This window comes from Labeo rohita, chromosome 18 (assembly GCF_022985175.1).
Source record: "Labeo rohita strain BAU-BD-2019 chromosome 18, IGBB_LRoh.1.0, whole genome shotgun sequence".
NCBI lineage: Eukaryota > Metazoa > Chordata > Actinopteri > Cypriniformes > Cyprinidae > Labeo > Labeo rohita.
In genome coordinates, this window is record NC_066886.1 from 3,910,815 (window position 1) to 3,930,080 (window position 19,266).

At 39.3% G+C, this 19,266-nt stretch overlaps 1 protein-coding gene across 1 annotated transcript in view; it reads right to left on the reverse strand.

Annotated features, from left to right (window-relative positions):
- The window catches only part of zbbx (zinc finger, B-box domain containing), a 57,136-nt gene extending 38,876 nt beyond the window's left edge, over positions 1-18,260 (reverse strand). The window contains exons 1-6 of the mRNA XM_051134800.1: positions 18,171-18,260; positions 16,134-16,250; positions 15,765-15,878; positions 3,394-3,475; positions 3,128-3,179; positions 1,201-1,313 (exon numbers count right to left, since the gene is read on the reverse strand). Of these exons, the coding sequence (XP_050990757.1) occupies positions 1,201-1,313; positions 3,128-3,179; positions 3,394-3,475; positions 15,765-15,878; positions 16,134-16,195 (423 nt within the window). The 5' untranslated portion in view covers positions 16,196-16,250; positions 18,171-18,260. The remainder of the gene's footprint in view (positions 1-1,200; positions 1,314-3,127; positions 3,180-3,393; positions 3,476-15,764; positions 15,879-16,133; positions 16,251-18,170) is intronic.
- Positions 18,261-19,266: the final 1,006 nt, after the last annotated feature.

Below are 19,266 nucleotides of genomic sequence, written 5' to 3' on the forward strand. Positions count from 1 at the left end.
CTGAACTTTGCAAACTTCTGCAAATACTCTGATTAGCTTCCCCAGAAACGCTCACACATTTCATTTTGGAAAGCAAAAAATGCTTTTTTCAGCAAGGATGCATAAAATTATCAAAAGTGACAGTAAAGACATTTACATTGTTACAAAAAAAAATTCTAATAAATGTTGTTCTTTTGAACTTTCTATTCTCTATATCTTGTTACAAGGACGTTTACTTGAAAATACTGTAAGTCAGAAACAATGATCAAGAAAATTACTTTTTGCAGGGCAATTTCTGTGTTAGGGGTCTGTAACATGTTTTTGTAAAGCAATTAATGCTTTTATATTTAAGGACGAATAAATAGATCAAAGTGACAGTAAGAACATTTACATTGTTACAAAAAATCTATTTCAAATAAACAATGTTCTTTTGAACTTTCTATTCATCAAAGAAACCTGAAAAATGCTTAAGGTTTCCACAAAAATATTTAACAGCACAGCTCTTTTCAACATTGATAATAAGACGGTTTCTTGAGCAGCAGATCGGCATATTAGAATAAATTCTGAAAGATCATGTGACGCTGAAGAAAAAAAGCTTTGCATCACAGGAATGCATTTCACGTTAAAATGCATGCAAATAAAAACACTGTTATTTTAAATTGTACTAATATCTCATAATATTACTGTTTTTCCGTATTTTTGATCAACCTTGATGAGTTTCAAACACACTGAGTTGTACAAAAAATATCTGTGCAGAAATAATAAATTCACAGAAAAAAACTGGAATATACTGTTTCACAAGGATATCTTGTTTACTTGCTACAAAGGTGCTTAAAGAAAACTACTGCATGTCTTTTAAAGTTGAATCACCCCGAACTTAGCAAACGTCTGCAAATAGCAAATACTCTGATTAGATTTCCCAGAAATTCTTAAAGAAATCAGCTTTGCATCACAGAAATAGATTTCATGTTAAAATGCATGCAAATAAAACACTGATATTATAAATTGTACTAATATTTCACAGTATTACTGTTTTTACTACATTTTTGATCAAATAAATCCTATCTTGATGAGTTTCAAACACACTGAAAAATTCTACCAACCTCAAACTTTTGAGCAGTATAGTGTATACCTGAGACATGATGCATGGTGAATGAAAGGCATGGATAGTTTGAAATGAAGTACAGTTCTGTTCATGTAACAGAACAGATGAAAACTCACCAGTCCGGCCAGCTGAACTTCACACTGTCCACAGACTTTTCCCCTCAGGTTGAGCTTCCTGTTAGTGCCATATACCTTGGCAGCTGGTTCTGCTATTACCTGCTTCTGTACTGCTATAGTTATACAAACACACACACACACAAAATTCAGAATTCTACACATGAACTGGTATCTTCTGAGAGAATCATGTGATCTGACTGATTTGGAATGTTTTTTTTTTTTGTCTTCTAGTATTAATATGTTAGCCTTATGGTAATCTATAAGCTATTGTGTTTCAAAACAATGACAAAATTTGCATTTACAAGATATAAGCATTCAAAGCTTACAGTCTCTAACTTCCACCAATATGGATCAGCGATTTTGATGACATCACCCTACACTTCAGCTTCTCATCAAACTTTCTATCCAATCAAATGCAAGAAAAGTTTAAATGCAGCTTCAAAGGGCCCTAAACGATCCCAGCCAGGGAAGAAGAGTCTTATCTAGCAAAACGGTTAGACAATGGACAATTTATACACTTTTTAACCTTTCAACGCTTGTCTTGTCTAGCTCTACGTGAACTCTGTTTTTTCCGGTTCAAAACAGTTAGGGTATGTCGAAAAACTCCCATCTCGTTTTCTTCCCCAACTTCATAATCGTCCCACATCGCTGCAGAAGTACCGACCCAGTGTTTACAAAGTGAACATGAAAGATGATCAAACGCCTTTTACAAAAAAAAGGTAAAGCAGCAATGTAGGACTGTGAAGTTGATGAAGATGGGAGTTTTTCAACATAACCTAACTGTATTAACAGAGACAAGACAATCATTTGAGGTTTAAAAGCATATAAATTGTCAATTTGTTTCAAAAATGACCGACTGTTATACTGGATAAGACCCTTCTTCCTTAGCTGGGATCATGTAGAGCCATTTGAAGCTGCATTTAAACTGCATTTTGGAAGTTCAAACTTGGGGACACCAATGAAGTCCACTCTATGGAGAACATTCCTCAAGAAACATAATTTCTTTACGACTGAAGAAAGAAAGACATGAACATCTTGGATGACAAAGGGGTGAGTAAATTATCAGTAAATTTTTGTTCTGAAAGTGAACTAATCCTTTCAGTGGAGCATTAACAGATCATCACATGCATTACACAAATAATACTCCACATGTGAAACTTGACTAACAGTCACAGTAGATTCCAACAGAGCTGGTTCATAGCATGTTACTAGGCTAATGACTCAATATAGCAGCGTATTGAGGCTACTGTTCAATAGCTTAACCCTGGGAACAAAGGATCTTTTGTCATGCGTCCATTATGTGCCATATAAATCTGGCAAAAACAGGACCTTGCATAAAAGAAACTTCTGGGTAAAACAGCCAATTTTTTAATTAGACGGAGCCATTTTAATTAAAACTTTGCAGTACTGAATAAAATACATTTATAATTGACATTTCACTTGTAGCGCTTTTTTCAACTTGCAAAAGATCATTATTGCTATCTTTCTTTCTTGTTTTCAGAGAATATATTTTAAATTAATTTTCTAACCATTCTAGCTTTTTTTCCTTGGACAAATCAATGTACAAATCTCACTAAAGCTTGTCTAATTTCTTTTTAAAACAAGAACAGTTTGCCAGTGGGCTAAAAAAATAATAATAATAATTCAATAGATGTTCTCTGAAAACAAACTGTTTATCTTGTTATAGAGATATTTACTTAAAAATAAGGAAAAATAATGATCAAGAAAATTACTTTTTCTGTGACAGATACTGTACATGTGATAAGTTTTAGGTCAGAAAATAGTTAGCTTATTAGGGTTTGGAACAAATTTAAAGATAATTTTGACCATTGTGAAAATAGATTTATGACTTGTGTGATGAATTTGAAGTAAAAAAAGGAGTTCAAAACAAGCCAGGCAAACACATCTCAGATTCCAGTCCACCCACCTGGCACAGGCTCGTCCTTCAGCACTCTAATCTTCATCTTGCCTGGAGAGAGCTGCCCGAAACAACATATTTCAAACACCACATTATCACCAAAACCAGCGGTGAACCGCTCATGCAGTTAATTCTAGAAAGTGCGTCCAAGGTTTTGGACCGTCCCTGGCGTGAATAAAGGTGAAGTCGGGCTGATTGAGACTGGATATTTTAAACAGATAGACAGGCTGACTTTATTTGTGTATCTGCATTCAGTCTAGTGAGAAAACTCTTACTCTGTGAGGTGAGTTCTCCTTGTTTGTCCTGACGCTTTGAACCCCGGGTTGTGCTGAACGCCAGTGAGAAGCTCCCATTTTCCTGTGTGGAAATATCACAAAAAATTACTAAATTCAGCACAGAACTACAACTAGTTGTATAAGCTAGTGGTGTCTAAAATATTTTTTGAAAACCTCCTAACCCTAAGTATTCAAATCTAGCGCATAACTCATTCTTAACTTTTAATTAAGCACATATCAAATAGTGGGAAACAAACACAAACAGTGCATGAAAGCTTCTGCCCTACATAATTCACACAGACGGAGGTCGACTTCATTTGTTTTCTGATTTGTTGTTTTGGTTGCCACATCAAATCAACAGTCTAAATAATTCACGCCGTGATTGCGGGGGAGGCCGTTTGTTTAGAGTGGGCTGTCGTGTTGGCATAAAGCCGCGAGCCTGAGTGTGTTCAAAGGATGGAAATGTATGTAATGTGTGTCTGCTTGTTCGATATAATTTTGCAAGAAGTAAAGAGGTAACCGTGCTCTTGAAATGTCTCTTTCTCTCATGTGGGTTGTGAAACAGTTTAGTCGGTCACCTGAAAAATTCTGAAACAATAAATCAGGAATGAGACTGTTTTCTTATAAACACCCCAGAGGAATGAGTAGTTGGTGACAGGTCATGTGACTTTGGCACTGAAATGCTTGAGTTTAGTGTGTTTACATGCTCAGATGAAGCAGGGCAGGCACTCATATTTGAGTTTTTGCTAATTATTAATTTACTAAGTTGTCAAAGCAACTTACTGTTTACTAATTAGAGACGGCCCTCTTGGAACAATCTTAAGGTTAAGAGTCTTGCTCTGGGGCACAGTGGTAAAAGTTTAAAAGCTACATCAAGCCAAACTTATGAGGTGACCCCAAAAGTATCCAGACTTAAAATGGCAAATTATTCTAGAATTACAGTGCTAAAGCTAAATTATTTATGTTGTTCAAACGTTGAGAGTTGGTTAGACTTTTTAGAAAGATTTTGAAGTATTTTATGCGCACCAAAACTGCATTCATTGGATTAAATATACAATAAAAACATAATATTGTAAAAGATTATTAGAATTTATGGAAAGCAAAAAAAAAGAAAAAAAAAAGTTCAAAAAAGTAAAAAAGTTCAAAGTCATTTATGCTCACCAGAGTTGCATTTAAATATACATTAAAAACACTAATATTGTGAAATATTATTAGAATTTACGGAAGTGCCAGTAAAAATTAATGTAATTTTTCAAGAAATTATGAAAATATAAACTGAAACTGTCTTTAAAAACAAAAAAATTAAAAAAAAATTAAAAAAGACAAAACTTTTCTTTTTTTTTTCTTAAAAAGAAAAGTTTCTTGTGTTATTTTACTTCGTTTTTAATACACTGTATGTTTTGCTAACTGTTTTCTCATCTTTCTTTCGCTGATCTGCACTTACAAATGCGCTTCCAGAGTTTTTCTTTTTCGCTTCTGAAATTTTCGTTCGCTATTCTGGCACAAATCTCACGTGAGGGCGGGGCTAGCAGCAGTGTGTTCTCATTGGCTACTGAGTTTTTGATTGACAGCGTCGTGAAGGCATCAGTGTTGCGCCTGTGTGGTTGTGAGCATCTGTTAGCGTTGATGAGTCAGTCAAAAAAAAAAAAGTCAAAGATTTCACCTGCGATTTATTTTGTTTCAGTTTCAGACATTTGAATCAGTTTTAAGTTTCTTGAAAAATTAAACTCATTTTTATTGGCACAAAAGTAATTCCATGGGAATTTAAAATAACTCTTTTCTCTTTTTCTAAATATTTTTAAATGTAATGTATTCCTCTGATGCAAAGCTGACTTTTCAGCATTGTTACATCAGTCTTCAGTGTCACATGATCCTTCGGAAATCCTTCTAATATGCTGATTTGCTGCTCAAGAAACATTTCTTTTTATTATCAATACTGAAAACAGCTGTGCTGATTACTATTTTTGTGGAAAACATCATACATTTTAGCTTTTACTGCCACTTTTGATCAATTTAATGCATCGTTACGGAATTAAATTATTTTCTTTAAAGAAATAAATCTAAATATATAAAATTTTTCTTTAAAAAAATCAAACTAAATATAAACATATACATACAGTACTGTGCAAAAGTCTTAGGCCACTAGTATTTTCATCAGCTAAAAAATGGTTTAAAGTCAGTTAAAGTCTGTCTTTTGCTGTAGTGTGTCAGTAGGAAATATCAGTTCACATTTCTAAACATTCATTTTGCCATTAATTATAGTAATCCAGTGAGATTTTTGTATGGAGCACAGGCTGTTGTCAGACTCCTTGTGCAAACAGAGATCTGATCTCTCCATCATTCAATCCAGTCTGTCATAAGAAAAAGAAAAAACGGAGACAGACTAAATCCAGAAGAACTGTGGCAACATCTCTGAGATGCTTTAAGAGACCAATACCTACAAAACTACAGTACTGTTAAAATTTTTAGGCAGTTAGGCACATAAAATGAGGATGCTGTCAAAAACAATGTCATAAATAGATTTTCTTTATCAATGAACTTCTATTAACTAAAATAAATAAGCATTTGATGTGACCATCCTTTGCGTTTAAAGCAGCTTTTGCCCTAGGTGCACTTGTGCAGAGTTTTTCAGGTAGCTTTGCAGGTAGGTTACTTGAAACACCTTGGAGATGTTGCCACAGTTCTTCTGGATTTAGTCTGTCTCAGTTTTTCGGTTTCTTCATGTCATTCCAGAGACAGACTGGATGATGGTGAGATCAGATGTCAGTGTGGAGCACTGGCTGTTGTCAGACTCCTTGTGCAAACAAAATCTCACTAGATTATTACAATTAATGGCAAACAGAATGTTTGGAAATGTAAACCGATATTTTTTACTGACACACTACAGCAAAAGATAGAAATAACTTACTTTAAACCATTTTTTAGCTGGTGAAAATACTAGTGGCCTAAGACTTTTGCACAGTACTGTATATTTAACAGAATGTTATCTCCTGCCAGGCAAAAAAATAAATATAATCGCTCAGGACAGTAATACTGTAATACTTACAGTCAGAAGTTTGTTTAAATATCTAACCCTAAGTTTCAGCAATAGGAAAAGTCATGAATAGATCGAACTAAAAATACACAGCTCAGCAGCTCCTCTAAAATCCATCTCATATTATAAAAGACTGAAAAAGTCATAGACTTTTGGAAGGGGCCAGCAGGGAGAGAGGACACTTCCTCTGCGTGCTGTCCACTCTCATTAAGTGCTGTTTATGTGCTGGCCTTTATCAGTCTGATGGAGACGGGCGTTTGGGATGGGGATTAACCGCGCTCAAGCCTGCCTGTCAGCATTATGGGGAAACGCACAGGCAACGTGGCAGTTGTGCTAACAACTGGCGGATTACCATCGTGCGCACACTGAGTGCCAACCAACAAGACAAACACTTATCTCCTGTCAGGGTCACAGACGTCAGACTCTTCTGCGACTCGACTTCATTGTGTGGCAGCAGTGTGACAGGTGAGAGGTTACACTACTGCACCTTGTGTTAAATCAAACTTCAGAGTGATACAACAACTACCTCAGGAGGGAAGTCAGATTTAACTCCAGCCCATTGTGTTTTCGCAAGCAGCAACGGTGTACCAGTTCTAACGCTATGGCAAAAGTTCCAGCAAAGCATAATAAACTGTTCTGTCGTTGACTGCACAGGTGAGCGCAGAACACTATTTAGCATCCCAGCCTCAGAGGAGACAAGAGAGCAGTAGATTTATTAAATTATTTACTGTATGTTCTGCTGCTGCCACATAGCATAACATAAACGTACAATTTCCTTCCCAGCTGTTTAATTTCACAAACATGACCGACTGTTTTTGTAACTAATGTTTGTTTTTAACATAAACTTGTGTGTATTTGTCAGTTTAAGCTCAATAAGACATGAAAGAGTTTAGTACTCACATGCCACGTAACAGCCACTTTCTGTGTGGCACGGCCCTATTCTAGAAAAGGAGGCGGAGAGCAGCAGCTCATTTGCATTTAAAGAGACGTACAAAAACAACGTGTTTCTGTTTCTACTCAAAATAAGCATTTTTTAAAACGGAGTGACTTTTTACACTAAGTGCAAATAGCCTGCCTTGTTGGCAGAGGGTATTTACACTAACTCCACCCACGAACACACGATTGGGATAGTCAACACTACAAAAGACTCTTGCTAAACAACAACTCCATAATTTAATAAGCATAAAAATACACAGAATAAACATTTGCTAAAATAGTCCATATTTTAATTATCCTGAAGTATTTATATTTTACAAGTTAAAATGACTGTTTTCTGTGGAAGCTTGTTTTGGCTATACAAAATCAAGAAGAAAAAAGGTAATTGCAAATTTCTAGCTCTCAGTTCTGTAACCTTTTTTTCATCATAACATTTTTTCTCAGAATTCTGAAATACAAACTCACAATTGCAATAAACGCAGTTATTAACTGTTATTAAGTTATTAACTCACAACTCTGAGAAAAAAAAGTCATTCATATTGTGAGATAAAAAGTCACAATTATTATTTTTTATTTTGTGGTGGAAACAAAAAACACATTTGGCAAATTTCGAAATAAACTCAATTCTACTTTTTTTTTTTTTTTTTTACTTTTTTTTTTTAGAATTGGAAGTTTATATCTCAGAATTCCAAGTTTTTGTTTCTGAGAAAATTCTGAGGAAAAAAGTCTGAATTGTGAGATATAAACTGACCTGAGATAAAAAGTAACTTTTTAATTTTTAATTCTCTGGCAGAAATGGACTTCCATAGTTTTCTGTCTTAAATGTAATTTATTCATGTGATGCAAAGATTAATTTTCAGCATCATTACACTGTAAAAAAAAAAAAAAAGAAAAAAAAACAATTTGTTGAGTCAACTTAAAATAATTTGTCACCCTGCTGCCTTAAAATTTTAGATTTTAGGTTTAGTCAACACAAATAAGTTTAGTCAACTTGAAATGATAAGTTGTACTAAATGATAACTTAGATATTTGAGTTGACTAAACAAAATTTCGGTTTGTTAAACTTAAAAGCTGGGCTTGGTACCCAGCTGCCTTAAAATTTTAAGTTGAATTAATTCAAATATCTAAGTTGTCACTTAGTACAACTTAACATTTTAAGTTGACTAAACTTTTTTGAGTTGACTGAGCTTAAAATTTTAAGGCAGCCTAGTTCTGAAGGGACAAGCAACAACAAAGTATGCAAAGAAACTACAAGTTTCCACTTTGTAAGTACAGTTTATTCACCCACCGAGCTTAATGCCAGAGCCCATAGGCTCTCATCTGCTCTTAAGAATTCACCTGTGGCCCTTTAGTCCTCTGCCTTTGCTACAATAAACAGCGAGCAGGTTGAGCATGGAGGACGATAACATCAACCATTCCCAGCGCGGCACCCGCAACAGAAGTTCTGCCTTGATTAATGGCAGCCGATAAGAGCTAATCTAAAACAGTTTTATTTAAAAACGTCCGCATGGAGGCAATCGTAATTTAGATACGGTACCGCTTACATCCCTTAATATGACAGTTCCAGTACATGGCCCAGATCTTGCAGACATCTCGTCTATAGCTGCATTCTTGCTGCATTCATTCATCTGATTATCGCAAAAGTGCCGTATGTTATTGATACAGGTGCAAATGGTGCTGTCCATCCCCGTGAAGAACTCACAGGAATAGCTTCATGCTTTTGTCTTTCCACCTCACTGATATATCCGCTTTTGAGGCACAAATATGTTAAATTACGGATAAATTCATTCTTCATGCTGACCGACTGCATGTATATGTTTGCACTGGTTCGGAAGTATATGGAAAATGATGTATTCACTGCATCTACCCTATTACTGTAGTGTTTCCCTCCCTTGCTGAATTATGAGCTTATATGTAAGCCTAAAACAGCCGCCACTATAAATTCATGAGGTGGACCTACACAGGTCACATTTTAGTGTTATTAATGAAGAGCTGAAGGAAAGGGGCCGGGCCGAGAAGTAAAAGAGAGAGAGAGAGACATCAAATTAATAACTACTGATGTTATTTTTTCCTATTCTTTTATTTTGACAGAAAACTAATTTCCTGCCTTCCTCGTTTTGGCATAGGGTCCCACTTAATCTTAATTTGTTTGGGAGAAATGGGAAGACAGGCATGGCGGTGCAGCGAGAGCGGAGCTGCTGGAGCTGAGATGACTCAATTTCCTTCCACTCGATGGCTATGCTGATTCCATCACACCAGATCGCTCTGAAGTCAAACCATCACCCGAGATTACCTGCAGGAGCTGCATACTCCATGTGACGATCAGATTTTAAAGCTAATGGCATCTCTGTCACTCCATTTCCACTTCTGCTTTACCTTGGCTACATATACTCACATGCCTTTTCCTCTCACGTTATCCGAAGTGTCAAAGGGTACGTTCAAACCGCAAGTCGGTTGTTGTTCACAACGAAGTTTTAAATGTAACCATATCATATGCTGGTCTTAAAGGTATAGTTCACACAAAAATGACTGTTTGCTGAAAACTGACACCCTCAGGCAATCCAAAATGTGACCCTGGACCACAAAACCAGTCATAATGGTCAATTTTTTAAGTTAAGATTTATACATCATTTAAAAGCTGAATAAATTTGCCCATTGTTACAAATATACCCGTGCTACTTAAGACTGGTTTTGTGGTCCAGTGTCACAAATGTAAGTTTGTTTCTTCAACAGATTTAGAAAAATATAGCATCACTTGCTCACCAATGGATCCTCTGCAAATGTCACGAATCTGGTCGGTGTCCCGCTGTCCGCTCACCACCAGATGTCACTCTCGCCCTTTCACACACAGACTGTTGCACCACACCCCGGACTACATTTCCCATCAGCCATTACACTTGACCCACGACCAATCAGCGGCGCTATAAAAGCCCCGGACTTTCCATGCTAGTCACGGATTGTTAGATTGTATTGTTGTTGTGTTAGCGTTCCCTGGTTTCTGGTTCCCGTGTTTTTGACTTCTCGCCTGCTCTTTCGTTTACGTCTGTCTAGCCGCCTGCCTTGGATTATCGCTCTTGTTATCTGGATTATTCTCTCGATCGCCTTTGTTATTCCTGTTTGCTCCCGTCTCGACCTTGCCTGTACGACCATGTCTTTGTCTCATCCCAATAAAGGCTTGCATATGGATCCGCTCGCCTCTCGTCCCTCACTCCGTGTAACAGAACAATCCGTCAACAAGGATCCAGCAGCTCAGAACCCCGCAGTACAGATCATGCTCCTCAAGCAAGGTGAGCGACCAGTTGAAAAGTTTGTCATGGACTTCTACGCATTAGCACAGCAGACTTCGATGAGTGATCTGTGTCTGATGATTTTTTCCGTGGAGGTCTCTCTGAACCTTTCGGCTCCTTAATGCCAATGTATCAGCCCCAGTGGACGATAAGCCAATATCTGAACATTGCACTCCAGATCAGCGGTTCCTTGCTCACTGTGGGTGTCGCGGGAAGCAACGCGACATCGCGGTAACGCCGGCAGCGCAACCGGCCCGTGTAATGGCGGCCGTGCCGGTGCTCGCTCACCAGATGACGGCCGCGCCGGAGCGCGTTCATACCACAGCAGCGACAACAGAGCCTGTGCACAAAGTAGCGGCGACAGCGGTGCCCGTTCACAAAATGGCGGCCGCGTCGGAGCGCGTCCACACAATGGCGGCGACGGCGGAGCCCGCTCACAAGATGGCGGCGATCACAGAGCTCCGTCACGTCACAGCTGCCATACAAAAGCCATTTAAAGGTACAGTTACATTTCCTGAGTCAAGTCAAGTTTCCAAATCGAGTCAAGTTGCAGCTCTGTTTCCTGAGTCCAGTCAAGTTTCTGAGTCAAGCAACATTACAGCTGCTGTTTCTGTGTCAAGTCAAGTTACAGTCATCGTTCCCGAGCCAAGCACTGTCAAGATGGCTGCCACGCCAGAGCCACTGCACAAGATGGTTGCCACGCCAAAGCCTCCGCCTGCTAAAGCCCCGTCAGTCAGGCCGGCGCCCGCTAACGCCACGTCAGCCAAACCACAGCCTGCTCAGGACATCTCCGTCAAGTCACAGCCAGTTCACGCCATGTCTTCTGCTCCTGAGTCTGCACCCATCATGGCCGCCCTCCCTGAAGCAGTTCCCGAGTCAAGCAAAGTCACAGCCGTGGTTCCTGAGTCAAGTCACGTACCGCCTGACATCCCAAGATCGCGGCCTATCATGATGGCACATGTGCTGGATTCACCCCTGATGGCTGTACGGGCAGCTAAAATGGCGCTCCTTCACGTCGCGGCTGCTACCCCAGGGTCAAGTCAAGCTTCCAAGTCCGGTCAAACAACAGAGTCAAGTCAAACCAAAGCTCTTGTTCTCCACGAGTCAAGCCAAGTCACAGCTGTTCCTCATGAGTTAAGTCACGTTACAGCTGTCGTCCCTGAGCCAAGTCACGTCACAGCTGTCGTCCCTGAGCCAAGTCACGTTACAGCTGTTATTCCTGAAGCAAGCCAGGCCTCTGCAGATCCTCGTGAGTCAAGCCTAGTTGTCAGGTCCTGTCATAATGCAGCTTCCGTCTCCAGTCAAGCTTCAGCGCCCAGTCAAGCTTCAGCGTCCAGTCAAGCTTCAGCGTCCAGTCAAGCTTCAGCGTCCAGTCAAGCTTCCAAGTCCCGTCAAGCTACAGCGTCCAGTCAAGCTACAGCGTCCAGTCAAGCTTCCAAGTCCAGTCAAGCTTCCAAGTCCAGTCAAGCTTCCAGGTCCAGTCAAGCTTCCAAGTCGAGCAATGTCAAGGCGGCTGTTCCAGAGTCAAGCCACGCCCCGCCTGACGGCCCAGAGTCAAGCCACGCCCCGCCTGACGGCCCAGAGTCAAGCCACGCCCCGCCTGACGGCCCAGAGTCAAGCCACGCCCCGCCTGACGGCCCAGACTCAAGCCACGCCCCGCCTGACGGCCCAGACTCAAGCCACGTCTCGTCTGGCCACCCAGAGCCTTACCATGACCCGTCTGACGGCCCAGAGTCAGGTCATGCCCAGTCCCCAAGTCAAGTCACACCAGACCCCAAGTCAAGTCACATCTCGTCTGACATCCCAAGACCACAGCCTATCGGGATAGCCAGCGCCCTGGACCCACCACAACCTCCCGCTGCTGCTCTACCCTTAATGGCTATTGCCATCTGGTGTGTGTGGGCTGCACATTGTGCTTCTGGGGTCACGTCTGGTCTCAAGTCTGCTCCAGAGCCCCCGTCTGGTCTCAAGTCTGCTCCAGAGCCCCCGTCTGGTCTCAAGTCTGCTCCAGAGCCCCGTCTGGTCTCAAGTCTGCTCCAGAGGTCCCGTCTGGTCTCAAGTCGGCTCCAGAGGCCTTCCCCGTCGGAGAAGCTGCGCCAATGCCTCCAGAGGTGTCAGCGTCAGCTGTAGAACCTCCTATGGAGGGGGCGTTTCCCTTTGAACTCTCTGCTTCTCCCTTTATTCTGTCTGGCTCCTCTGTCTCTGCTTTCCCCAGGTCCCAGACCAGGACGCAGCCTCCTGTTCCGCCCGGAGGGCTGCGGTGCCTCCTGTTCCGCCCGGAGGGCTGCGGCACCTCCTGCTCCACCTCCTGTTCCGCCCCGGAGGACTGCTGCGCCTTCTCCTATTCTGTCTGCCTCCTCTGTCCCTGCTATCCCCAGGTCCCAGACCGTGACGCAGATTCCTGTTTCGCCCTGGAGGGCTGCTCCACCTCCTGCTCCGCCTCCTGTTTCGCCTCGGAGGGCTCCTGCGCCTCCTGCTCCACCCTGGAGGGCGCCCGCGCCTCACGCTCTGCCTCCGGCTCCGCCCTGGAGGGCTCTGGCGTCGCTTGCTCCGCCTCCGGCTCCGCCCTGGAGGTCTCCTGTGCCTCCTGCTCCGCCTCCGGCCCCACCCTGGAGGGTTCCTGCTCTGCCAGTCCTGCCTCAATCACCGGGTCCTCCGCAGGAACCTGGCCCTCCAGCCCTCGCCCTGTCTCACTCCCGCCCCACCGCTTCCCTGGACTGTTACTCTGTTGGAGCGTCTGGAAGCCGCTCCTTGGGGGGGGGCTATGTCACGAATCTGGTCGGTGTCCCGCTGTCCGCTCACCACCAGATGTCACTCTCGCCCTTTCACACACAGACTGTTGCACCACACCCCGGACTACATTTCCCATCAGCCATTACACTTGACCCACGACCAATCAGCGGCGCTATAAAAGCCCCGGACTTTCCATGCTAGTCACGGATTGTTAGATTGTATTGTTGTTGTGTTAGCGTTCCCTGGTTTCTGGTTCCCGTGTTTTTGACTTCTCGCCTGCTCTTTCGTTTACGTCTGTCTAGCCGCCTGCCTTGGATTATCGCTCTTGTTATCTGGATTATTCTCTCGATCGCCTTTGTTATTCCTGTTTGCTCCCGTCTCGACCTTGCCTGTACGACCATGTCTTTGTCTCATCCCAATAAAGGCTTGCATATGGATCCGCTCGCCTCTCGTCCCTCACTCCGTGTAACAGCAAATGAATGGGTGCCGTCAGAATGAGAGTCTAAACAGCTGATTAAAAACATCACAATAATTCACAAGCAATCCACACCACTCCAGTCCATCAAGTAACATCTTGTGAAATGGAAAGCTGCATGTTTGTAAGAAACAAATCCATCAAGGCATTTTAACTTTAAATCGTTGCTTCTAGCCAAAATACGAATCCATAATCCATAATAACACTTCCTCCAGTGAAAAAAATCCACCAACACATTTGTTTAGAACTGTTTTTGTTTGTAAACACTGCTTGATCTGTGCATATTTCTCTCCTAATTCATACAAAACAAATTTTTTCCTGGAAAAAACAATATTGTGAATAGCTAGTTTGTTTTTAAAAAGAAATGCCTTAATGATAGATTTGTTTCTTATAAACACACAGCTTACCACTTCACAAAACATTAATTGATGGACTGAAGTCCTGTGGATTATTGTGATGTTTTAATCAGCTGTTTGGACTCTCATTCTGACGGCACCCATTCACCCCAGAGCATTCATTGGTGAGCAAGTGACGCAATTCTAAATTTTTCCAAATCTGTTTCCATGAAAAAACAACCTCATCTACATCTTGGATGGCCTGAGGGTGAATTTTAATTTTCAGATTAACTATTCCTTTAAACTAACCCATACGTTTTCATCAGACAAAAGTGAAATTCTATGCAACAGAATAAAACTGTATGGATGTGCAATAGTTGGTGTCTTTGAAAACTTTAGGTTGTCTTTGGCGACCTTTAACTATACATGTCAGTTCTTTTCTGCAAGGCACTGCATTTAGGTGACCTACACCCTTGAGAAAGCACTTATGCACTGGGATTGATTGACATTGACATTTTATGACGAATGTCAAGTTAGATTAATGTATATTCACAAAGTCACATAAAAGTGTGCGCAAAAGTGTTGCAAAATATAAAAGTGGCTCTAACAGGAAAAGAAAATATTATATAGTTCATATTTAAAAACAAATGTGACCCTGGACCACAAAACCAGTCATAAGGGTCAATTTTCTGAAATTGAGATTTATTATCATCTGAAAGCTGAATAAATAAGTATGTTAGGACAGGACAATATTTGGTAGAGATACAACCATTTGAAAATCTGGAATCTGAGGGTGCAAAAAAATCAAAATATTGAGAAAATCGCCTTTAAAGTTGTCCAAATGAAGTTCTTAGCAATGCATATTACTAATCAGAAATTACATTTTGATATATTTACGGCATTTTTACTTAATATCCTATGATTTTTGGCATTAAAAATATATATAATTTTGACCTATACAATGTATTTTTGGCTATTGCTACAAATTTACCCATGCTACTTTGTGGTCCAGGGTCACAAATATGTATAACTTTAAACTTACATATTTTTGAGTTTATTTATATTTATTACAACTTAGAAAAGAGGGCCTATGCAATGTCAGTCACACTGGAGAAAAGTGTCTGCCAAATACATAAATGTAAATGTATGGCTTCAGAAGATTTTTGTGATATGGACTATTTTTATGGAGATTTTGTTGTTGTTTTTTGGAGTCTGACAGCCATAGCCACTGTAAACTGTCATTGTATGGGGAAACACTCAAGAAAAAAGTAGTTGCATTCAGGTTTTGGAAGGGTGAAAAACCACGGACAGAATATTAATTCTGTATGAATTATTTGTTGAAGTTCCTCTGTCTTTGCCTCCACACCTACCCTCACGGTCTCTCATTCTGTGCCTTTCACTTGCTATCTCTTCCTACATTTTTCATTTTATTCATTGCCGTTTCATTGTTTACATTTCCTCCTTTATCTCAACGCTCTCTGTCACAGCCATTGTTTGGCTGGTTAATTTATTCATCTACTCACTCATTCATTAATTCAACAAGATGTCCCTCCCCTCCCTATTTTACTCACTCCCTTTCCTCTTTCTCCTGGTTCATACGCTGTCTGAGCTCCTCCAGTCGGTTCTCCATCTCCTTGGCATGTTGATCCAGCTGCACTGTCTCCATACGCAGCTCCCGAAGATTCCTGGGGGAAAAAAATCACATATATAAATACACTTTTTACATGCTACATTTTTTTACTTTCACTTTTCTTAGTGTCGGTCTGCTTAAGACAATCATTCAGCTGAAAACACAAAATCATGTTATTCTGCTAAAATGAACAGACTAAGTTACTCTAAACATTTGGAGCGCCGCCATTTGCAAATGCGACGTGTAACGTGCTAATAATGTGAAAAATGTGAAGCGTGAAAAGAAACTCGAGGGAACCGACTGTTCAAACCTGACATTTAACTTCATTGACTTGGGCTTGCTGGGAAGTACCACAAAGTTGTTTAAATTCATGGTGCTCTCTGATCAGACTGTAAGCTTCACAGGCTGTAATTTCCACTGAAGTGTCCTGAGAAAATAGAGTGAGAATGAGAATGAGAATGAGAAAACGCACAGCACACAATAGGACAAATTTCACTGAATTAACCTACAAAGAGGCCAATGAAATGAATAACAGCAGCAAAGCTTGTCATGGTGTAAGAACATGGTACTGAATGATTAGCATATTTAACTATGGTATTTGCATGGTATTCCAAGGTACTTAAAAGAATACCAGGGTACCACCATGGCAGTGCAGTTTTGTTACTGCATACATTTGACATTTGATAAAATACCATGGTATTTGCATGGTACTCAAATATACATCAAACAATACCATGGTACCACCATGTTTTATGGTCAGAGAGCCATGTTAGCAATGCAATGTGTACATTTGACATAAAATACTATGGTAATTTGCAAGGTACGTCAAAGAATACCATAGTACCACCATGTTTTATGGTCAGAGAAATAGCTAATGTGTACATTTGCATAAAAATTTACGTCAAAGAATACCATGGTACTACCATGTTTTATGGCCAGAGAACCATGGCAGTAATGTAATGTGGACATATGACATAAAATACCATGGTATTTGGTAGTCAAATATATGTCAAAGAATACCATGGTACCACTATGTTTTATGGCCAGAGAACCATGGCAGCAATGTAATGTGCACATATGACATAAAATACCATGGTAATTTGCATGATACATTAAAGAATACCATGGTACAAACATGTTTTATGACAAAGAGAACAATCGTAGTAATGCAATGTGTACATCTGACATAAAATACTATGGTAATTTGCAAGGTACGTCAAAGAATACCATGGTACTACCATGTTTTATGGCCAGAGAACCATGGCAGCAATGTAATGTGCACATATGACATAAAATACCATGGTATTTTGCAAGGAACGTCAAAGAATACCATGGTACCACCATGTTTTATGGTCAGAGAGCCATGTTAGCAATGCAATGTGTACATCTGACATAAAATACTATGGTAATTTGCAAGGTACGTCAAAGAATACCATGGTACTACCATGTTTTATGGCCAGAGAACCATGGCAGCAATGTAATGTGCACATATGACATAAAATACCATGGTATTTTGCAAGGAACGTCAAAGAATACCATGGTACCACCATGTTTTATGGTCAGAGAGCCATGTTAGCAATGCAATGTGTACATTTGACATAAAATACTATGGTAATTTGCAAGGTACGTCAAAGAATACCATAGTACCACCATGTTTTATGGTCAGAGAACCATGGCAGCAATGTAATGTGCACATATGACATAAAATACCATGGTATTTTGCAAGGTACGTCAAAGAATACCATGGTACCACCATGTTTTATGGTCAGAGAGCCATGTTACCAATGCAATGTGTACATTTGAAATAAAATACTATGGTAATTTGCAAGGTACGTCAAAGAATACCATGGTACCACTATGTTTTATGGCCAGAGAACCATGGTAGCAATGTAATGTGTACATTTGGCATAAAATACTATAGTATTTGCATGGTACTCAAATATACGTCAAATAATACCATGGTACTACCATGTTTCATGGCCAAAGAACCATGGTAGCAATGTAATGTGTACATCTGACATAAATAACATGGTATTTTGCAAGGTACGTCAAAGAATACGACTGTACTAACATGGCACATATCTAAAAACATGGTGTTATCATAATTCCTCGCTTTTTGTGTACTTTAAATTTTTAAACTGAAAGAAACGGGAGATAAAAGACAAAATCTGGCAAATGTATTCTCAGTCTTGTTTGCTACACATTTTGGCGTTAGAACAATTAGAACTTCCTAAAACAAAGGCGGGAGCCGTTAAAAGGAACTAATTGTATTTGTATTGTACGAATTGTATAACATACTTTATCAACAATATTTTATCAAATGTCACGGGTTTTTAAAAGTACTTACTTCAACACTTCGTCCTCCAGAACTGCCGCTTCTGGAAACTGTTTACATCTGTCGTTATAGCAACACGTCGCCAGTAGCAGGCACGCGCACGTGCTCGTGCATTGACCTAACTGATTACCATGACAGGTTTTTTTTTTTTTTTTTTACACGTAATTGTACAGGGGATACATACAACAGAAACATTGCTTAAAAGAACAGAATGTGACTCAGGATGATGCAAAGCAATAAAATATACACAACCAGAACCAGATCCACTAAAATAACTAGCCCAAAAAAATAAGATATAATATAAAAGAAAAGAAATACAAACAGAAAAACACATAGATACAAAACCTGAAACAAACAGCATTATTTTATATTATTATCAAAATTTAAAGCAGTTGAGTAGATTTTTTCAGGATTCTTTGATGAATAGAAAGATCCAAAGATCACCATTTATCTGAAATAAAAAGCTTTTGTAACATTATACACTATACCAATAAAAAGCTTGGAGTCAGCAGGATATTTATGCTTTAAATTGATCAAATGATTTAAACAAATCAAAATATTAAAATGATCATGTGACCAGAGTAATGATGCTAAAAATATATTTTCTATTTTAATATATTTTAAAATCAAATTTTAAAATATATTAAAATAGAAAACAGTTATTTTAAATAATAAAAATATTTTAGAATTTTACTGTTTTTGCTGTAATTTGGATCAAATAAATGCAGGCTTGGTGAGCAACAGAGACTCCTTTAAAAAAACAGTAAAAATCTTACTGTTCAAAAACTTTTGACTGGTAGTGTATTCTTTAACCTTTGTCATGAAAATAATGTTAGAAAGCTCTTAAACTTTATTTTTTTATATAAAACTTTTGACTGGTAGTGTAAATAAATAAATAAATAAATACACATGAAAATATCAAAACATTCCAAAAATAACCAGAAGGTATTACAACGACAGACTGGAACAAAAAGGAACAACAGAAACAGCAACAACAACAATAATAATAATAATAATAATAATAATAATAATTATTATTATTATTATTATTATTATTATTATTATTATAAAAAATAATAATTAGCATATATATATATTCAGCTTTGAA